This window comes from Neophocaena asiaeorientalis, unplaced genomic scaffold, assembly GCF_003031525.2.
Source record: "Neophocaena asiaeorientalis asiaeorientalis breed wild unplaced genomic scaffold, Neophocaena_asiaeorientalis_V1.1 scaffold870, whole genome shotgun sequence".
Lineage (NCBI taxonomy): Eukaryota > Metazoa > Chordata > Mammalia > Artiodactyla > Phocoenidae > Neophocaena > Neophocaena asiaeorientalis.
Window position 1 is genome coordinate 412,104 of NW_020175184.1, and position 8,395 is coordinate 420,498.

Consider the following 8,395-nt stretch of genomic DNA (forward strand, 5'->3'; position numbering starts at 1 on the left):
ACATGGGCATGATAAAATGACTGCTCAAGTGAGGCTGAAGCCATCTACACGGGCTCCCGGATCAATCATTTTTAGTCAGTAATTTTTTTCTTTTCTTTTTCTTTTTTTTTTTTTTTTACAAAATCAATAGGATCAGACACCAAGACTGCCGAGAACACCCAATCCATGGGCTTTTCATCTCACAAACAAGGCTCTAGAGCCTGGTTGTGTTTGGATAATAGACAGTGTCCTATGATTTGTTCCTATTAAGGAAACCACTTATAGTTTTTAAAGAAACCACTAAAATAATATCTTTCTTTATCAGAGAAGACCAACTTGTAAGTGCAGTTCAATTTCATCTCACAAACAGAAATTTCTTCAGAGAATATTGAGCTAAGCCACCCAGTTCTGTGGAGGTTATGGATTGGAGCTGGAGGTGACTGGTTTTCAGGTATTTCATTCCAGGCCTCTCTAAGGGCTTACAGAACTCATTAAGTTCCCTTCATCCCACACACATGCCAATCTATACATACGTGGACATGCAGACAAAGCAATTACAGGCCATCCATGCTCTTGTGTAGAGGAGCGAAAACAGTCCTCTTTGATTATTCACATTTTCCATCATAATTGAAAATGAGTGCCTTTTAAAAAACATATTTCTTGGGGCTTCCCTGGCGGCACAGTGGTTAAGAATCCACCTGTCAATGCAGGGGACATGGGTTCAAGCCCTGGTCTGGGAAGATCCCACATACCGTGGAGCAACTAAGCCCGTGCGCCACAACTACTGAGCCTGCGCTCTAGAGCCCGCGAGCCACAACTAGTGAAGCCCGCGTGGCACAATTACTGAAGGCTGCCCGCCTAGAGCCCATGCTCCGCAACAAGAGAAGCCACTGCAATGAGAAGTCCATGCACCGCAACGAAGAGTAGCCCCCGTTCGCCGCAACTAGAGAAAAGCCTGTGCGCAGCAACGAAGACCCAATGCAGCCAAAAATAAATTAATTAAAACAAAACAAAACAACAACAAAACATATTTCTTCACTTCAGAAAATTATACAAGGCATGAGACCAGGAATGCAATGGGGTCATTATGTTTCCCTTGGCCAACAGCAGAATTGGGGTTTTATTTCTAGTTTGTTATTTTTAGTAATTTAATAATTTAACTAAGATAAAAGAAGTAGAGGCGGCCACAGTTTTTCAACAGTTTCGCATTTCCAGCCCTTTAATAGTAGGTCTGCACGAATCCTCATCCCACTCTTCAATTTTCAGATGAGGGCAAAGTTTTACAGTTTTAGAATACTGACTATCTAAGGTATCTTAGAAACCATCTAGTCACCTAGTTATCAATAGTAATTTATACCACATATGAGCATGTGGGAACAGCGACAAATGTTGCAGGTATATATTTATTAATAAATTATTATTATTGTTAATAATAGAGAAATTTGGAAATGATTTGTGCTTTTATCTTCCAAATCAATAGGATCATATTCAAGTGTTTTGTGAAAAGAGGGTCACTCTCCCTGCCATGCGTTGCAATATACCTTTCTGAGACGGAAAGAAAGGGATGAAATTAAATTTAGGTCACTGAGAATTCAGATGGCTCCAGTATGCCCTGTGGGAAATCTTGTATTTATGAACTTCATGAATGTTGTGGAAGACAAAGACATGAAGGATCACTGATTTGTAGTTCATTTTCTTACTTTTTCAGATGAGGAATTAATGCCAAAAATGGAAAATGGTCTTCCCAAGGTCACAGCTGAACTAGGACTCGAATTTGAATATTTAAAACCACTGCTCTTTTCATTCCACTGCTTTGATGACTTCGATCCTTCCAAATTGATCAAATTGGCCAATCTCCCCTTGTTCAATATCCCCCCATCCTCTCCCCCACCTTGTTTAAAAGATATAGCCAAAATCTCAGTAAAGAAGAAAAAAACACCAAGAAAATATGCCTTTTGTATCAGTCTGCAATGTTAAAGAAACACCAAAATCTCTGCCCTAAGGCCCACTGGCCCTCTCTTATGCCTCCAGAAGCTAAAGTCTTTATCGCAAACTCTCCACGGGGATCAAAATATCATTTAACGCTGAATTTTTTCCTACTCTGGCAAAGTCAGCTTCTGCCTGACCACATTTTACTCGAATTAAGCACTTTCTCTTCCAACAAAATACAATTATACAAGGGAACACATCCAGGTTGCCCCCGCTACTCCAAACAATTTACTAGAGTTGGAAAATGCAGACTGTAGCAATGAAAGGTTTCATTCTGCCAATAGAGAATACTCTTCCATTTTCTAGCTAGGAAGATATTTGGGTGAAGCTAACACAAGGGTCTACTATTACCTTGGCCTAACTTCTTAGCATTCAGTGGTTTGGGGTGAAGAAATCTCCGTAATTATTTTTTCAAGGGATAAAATTAATGTAACGAACGAGTCTTGCCTTTTTCAAAAGCTCTGCTATAACCGACTGCCATGACAGTTTTGACAGAAGACCTGTATGTGGTTCCCATTGTTTTCTCCAATATTGTATTCTCCCCGTTATGTGTTGGCTGAAGAATGATGATGTGGTTTAAGTCTGGTTTACCAAGGAGACACACTTGAGTACAAAGAGACCAAGCATGTTATGGGAACACTAAAATAGTGATTCTGGCCTTGGTCTGGCTCATGAACTAGAGTAGGCTGCTTCCAACTGAAGCACTGGGTCTCTGTGAGAACTTAATAGCCCTTTAGGCCAGCGGTTTTACCTAGCTAACTCGCGTGTGAGTTTATCACCAGAAAGCAAGAAATGCTTGATACGGACAGGAAAAAAGGGGTCTGTGGAGGAGGCATTTCAACATGGTACAATTGTGGAGGCTTTTTACTTTTCGCTAATTTTTAAGTAGCTTAGGAAAGAGGTGTGGCAACTCCATTTTGGAGCAGAGGGGAGGAGACAGTAAACAGGATAGGAATTTAAACTGGAACCATTGTGTTTGCTTTCCTTCCAGTGATAAATTTTCCTGGTTAGCTCTTGATATCTATGAAAAACAACTCTTTTTCCCAAGACAACATTTCCTGCCCCACCTCCTGGACAGAACTGAGAAAGGTGGTGGCTGCTCTAATTATTTTTCAATGGTGTAAACAGTACAACCCCCTTCACCAGGTGAGATACAGTTTTTAAAAAATTTTCCGTTAATTACTCCAACTCTCACAGGCTAGTATGACAGATTTACAAGATCTACCTTTCCACTCTTTTTGTCCCCAAGAACCCAGGGGACTTACTCTGTCCAAAAGGGGTTCACGGAAAGAGGTAGCCAAAATATTGGTATAGTTCATTATTAATGTACTTCGGATTTGGCCCTCATAGTGCTATGGGCAAAAACTTATCCCACCAGGTCCTCTCACCAGTTTTCCAGGTTTTTGCACTTGACACAGGCTGCTATGCATAGGATCCAAGGTTATAATGCTTTTGTTTCACATGCATATGTCCAACCATTGTTCCTAGTAGTGCAAATACAATACTGGAGGGGTGGAGCCCTAGAGGATTTCAGCTTTAGCAACATACTAGACCACAGTCAAGTCTCCTCCATGACTCTTAGGTCTTGTGTTCAGCCTAGGCCACAGGCCATACTTGCTCTTGCCTCAACATTAATTCTGTTTGGGGGGGCTCTTGGTATCTTTTTTGTCTTCAGACTTTAGTCATGGCATTGAAAATCCATCATGGTGGATCTCTCTAAATTTATTCTCAGAAATCTGCTGAATTTCTTTTTTTAAAAAATTTATTTATTTATTTTATTTTTGGCTGCATTGGGTCTTCGTTGCTGGGCACAGGCTTTTCTCTAGTTGTGGCGAACGGGGGCTACTCTTCGTTGCGGTGCATGGGCTTCTCATTGTGGTGGCTTCTCTTGTTGTGGAGCATGGGCTCTAGGTGCGCGGGCTTCAGTAGTTGTGGCACGAGGGCTCAGTAGTTGTGGTGCGCGGGCTCAGTAGTTGTGGTGCACAGGTTCAGTAGTTGTGGCTCGCGGGCTCTAGAGCACAGGCTCAGTAGTTGTGGTGTACGGGCTTAGTTGCTCCGCGGCATGTGGGATCTCCCCGGACCAGGGCTCAAACCCGTGTCCCCTGCACTGGCAGGTGGATTTTTTAACCACTGTGCCACCAGGGAAGCCCTGCAGTACATTTCTTAAAGTTAAAAAAAAATCATTGTCATTATTACACATGCTTTTACTGAGACTCTTTGAGGGAATAAAATAAGCAGAGGACTTTTTTCCCCCTAAAAGTTAATAGAAAAGCCACAGGGTCCATTGTATGTGACCAGGGACAATAAAGAACAAATCTTCAAGAATAGATCTGAAGGGCAGTAGAGGGAAAAGAATGAAATTGTTTTCTATTATATGTACATAACAAATTCTGTTTGTACCACTGAATGATTTCAATGATAATAGCTAAAATTTATCAAATACTTATTATATGCCAGACACTGTCTGATTTCCATGTATTAAATCATTTCATCCTTACAACAACCCTATAAGATTATTATACTCATTTTCTAGGTGAGAAATTTAGGTGCAGAGAGAGTTTAGGTAACTTGCCTAACTAATACATAAGAAAGCCACTCATATGGTTATTTCCAGCAGAGAAGAATTCAGCCTCTTTCCTCAAATTTTTCTTTTCTCTCAACATTCAGGATACTGGCTATCTAAAATGTAAACCACAGCCATATCAATTTTAAGGCATTAGCACTTTGCAGAGACACATGGGGCTACACATTTGCAATGTTGCTATGTGTTTGCTATGTTTTGTGTCAAGAATTAAACAATGAATTACCATAGGACATAGATTTTGTTTTCTTAAATGTATAGTTCTCTTTTTCTTTTTTGTAGATGTGGACAACCACTACAAAATAAAGTACAGCTGAAGGGTCGTGACCTCCTCACTCTAAAGAACTTTACAGGAGAAGAAATTAAGTATATGCTATGGCTATCAGCAGATCTGAAATACAGGATAAAGCAGAAAGGAGAGGTATGCAGCATTTCCACATTACCTTCCACTGCTACCAATCAGCCTTTTTAATGACAGCCTTTCCAGAGAAAGAGGGAAAAGAAAATACATTAAAATTCCTAAACAGTAGCTAAGTAATGAAACTACACAGGCAAGGTAATTGATTATCACTGAGTGTACAGGCATATAAAAAGCATAAAAAACAGTTATTCAATGACAATTCATTGCATTTCTTTCATGTGGAATGTTGAAAGTCATTATTAACTGAATCAGAACCTGAAGAATCATTTCTCTGGAAGGATTTTATTTTTATACCTTTTTTCTTTTCTCTGTGTGTTTTCTATCAAATGAAAAATAAGGATGATACATTTTTTCTAGCAACAAATTTCAATTGTGGATGAATATCAGATATATCACCATTAGGATAATTTCAAAAAATTCAGGATGATGTGACAGTGTTAAAAAATTTAGATTAGCAAAGAAACAATTAAATGGTAACCAAGTAGGAGAAGAGATGGGATATGGTGCCTTGCGGGAAGCATTATTCTGTATTTTAAGCAATTTATGTTTGAAACACGCTTAATTAATGCAGCAGCTTCATTTAGACTGCTTAATTGTGAAAGTGTTTTCGTATTCCAAGCTTGTTCAGAAGCATTTGAAAGAGCTGGTTTCAGGTTGAGAAACTTTTACACAACCTTGATTTTGTTACCTAGTTCACTAGCTCTCCAAGTTCCTAAGAACGAACTGAAAATAGGAGTGACTCCGACTGCTATGGGTTCCTGTAGAAGACCTTGAAATAAGGAGAAAATGTCCCCCAAGATCCCAGGCTTTTTGTTCTTCACACTTCGTGGTGAGGAAGGTTAGCTGGCAGGAATGTGTTTGTTCTGGAACTCATCCTACCGGGAAGTCCATCTACAGAAGAGGAAGGAGGCAGAGCTCCACCCCACACCCAAACTCTCCAGATTGTTTCCACATGACTTCTAGGAACAAAGTCTTTGCACTCTCACAAGGATGCGTGATGAAAGTGTAGCTGAAACTCTGGAGCTTCATCTTTACGAGTCTGAGTACCCCACGTTGTGACAGAGAAGCACATTCCTAGCTGAGAAAACACTTCTGAACCAAGCATCTTCAAGGGCATTGAACACTGGTAGAGGTTTTCACGGATTTAAGTAAGAAGATGGCTCCAGTATGAAATATTAATAAACTTTGGAACAAATGTTCAGGTTGAACCCAGAGCAACTAATACTACTTTCTCATTATGTGTCAGTGAGCTGTGGAAGTTCCTGTTCCCTTCCCCCATTTGTATACAACATGAAAAAAAAACACTTTAAATTCACTGTTTAAATAACAGCTGAACACTTGTTTGGGAACAGTGTTAATTATTCTACATTTTCTGATAATGTAAAGAATAAGTTTTGAAACGTAATCCCTGCTATTGGATATAAAATGTATATTTCATTTTAATTGTATTCTTGTCCTTGACTTTCAGTATTTGCCTTTACTGCAAGGAAAGTCCTTAGGCATGATTTTTGAAAAAAGAAGTACTCGAACAAGATTGTCCACAGAAACAGGTGAGTCCATAGACAAACTTGGACTTGTGTTGAAGAGGGGGCCAGAGGGTGAGGACCTGGGAGGAGTAGCCCAGTGGGGGGATTTGTTTGTCTCTTTGGCAACAACAAAGGGCAAACACTGTCACTGAGAATGAGTAGTGCAAGCCTCTGAATGCTCTTCCCAATTCTCATAGAAGCTGCAAGCAGAAGGATGAGTCTCATCTGTAGGGATTCCGTGAGGACTTGGGTAGAAGTCCCAAATAATTCTTCATGTTCAGTACAGAATGTCAGTGGGCATAAATTCTCAGGCCTCCAACTCATGTCAGCAAGAAATGTGTATTTTTCTAACATGTAAAGAACTTTTCCTTGTTTGTATCAATTTTGCTGGATGATGGAAACAATCTCTGCAACGCTAGGCAATCCTCAGTTGTTTAAAAAGTGATTACTGTGTCAATTTAGGGTCTCTTCCCCTGTTCCCCACAGTCATGGTTAAGTCCTGGAGAGTATCTCAATGTCCAGGCATCTAAGAGCTATGGGGATCTGGTCACTGGTCATCAGGACATCATCATCACATGGCTATGCTGAAATCTGCTGAGACTTCTGAACCTTGGACCAGACCTATTTGACCTTGACTGGCTCCCATTTACTGTGGAGTTTGCTTTACTTTGATCACAGGATCTGAGCTATCTCTTGGTTTGGCTCTCTCAACCTCTTGGCAGCTCTGCACGCCACAGTGGGCACAGAGATATTGCAAGGCTCTCTCTACTCTATCGTTCCTTCCTCTTTCTGGGTGCTAGGCAGTTCTAGAACATTTGCTCCCTCCTAGAACGCTGTCTTAAGAGTAAGACACAGGTGATCTCAGCTCTGGGGTTCCCCAAACTCATCTGAAATTTCCATCATGCTCCCCATGCTTCAGTCCTTGGCTTGGGGGACCGACAGCAGGGCACAGTGTCAAAAGTCTATTTCTGTTGCTTCTTCGCTCTTGCAGCTTTTCTTCCCCTTCCAGTTCCCAGGTGATAAAGCAAGAGGAAAAACTGGCTCTGACTATCCATGTATTCTTTCAAGTCTGTTGTTTGTGCCTGAAATCCTAAGCTGTTGACACTCAAAATTTCTTTTTTCTCAAACTATGATCTCTGTAATGAGTTTCAAAAAGTCTGTTTTGAAACTCATAATCCATACATCACCTCTTGTTTCTCTCTGCATTTCTGCTCCATCAGACCTCCCTTGAATCAATAATATGACTGCCCAAATGGGCAAATGGATAGGACTGAGGAAAAGGTACCACAAATAAAAACATGTTGGTTGATCCTTTGCATATCTTGTCCTACTTACAAGCATCAGAGCTTTCTAGGGTTCAGAAGCAAACAACTACTTCATGCAATTCTTGCCTTGTAATGATCAACAATGAGGTGCCTCAAATACATAACAAAATGGAGTTTAGAGTGATGAAGTGACTTGCTAAGTTCATGCAATTAATACAAATTGGCACCAGGATTCAGATCTCATGTTTACTGTTCTTACTAATGCACTCCCCTTGCCCTTTGAGAGAAGGAAGGAGGAAGAAAGGAAACATATAAGGTGTCATCTAATCTTTAAAGTCCTAGGAAGGAAACTGCTGAGGACATTTTGCTCTTTAAAGCTGGATTCTTTAAAAGGTCACAATGACATCTGACGTTTAGTAAAGGAAAAATGAATATTGCATAAGCCAGTCAGTAATTCTGAAATTCTGCTCCTTTTCAACATTGGTTATCATCTTTTAAAATCATTAGTACTTAAGAGAGGTGTTCTTTTTTGAAGTCATCAAAAGAATCGATTAATATGGGCTTCCCTGGTGGCGCAGTGGTTGAGGGTCCGCCTGCCGATGCAGGGGACGCGGGTTCGTGCCCCGGTCCGGGA

General features: G+C 40.5%; 1 protein-coding gene across 1 annotated transcript in view; it reads left to right on the forward strand.

Annotated features, from left to right (window-relative positions):
* Positions 1-8,395, forward strand: part of LOC112412840 (ornithine transcarbamylase) — a 19,356-nt gene that overhangs the window by 1,961 nt on the left and 9,000 nt on the right. Inside the window, exons 2-3 of the mRNA XM_024764567.1 lie at positions 4,832-4,970; positions 6,439-6,520. Of these exons, the coding sequence (XP_024620335.1) occupies positions 4,832-4,970; positions 6,439-6,520 (221 nt within the window). The remainder of the gene's footprint in view (positions 1-4,831; positions 4,971-6,438; positions 6,521-8,395) is intronic.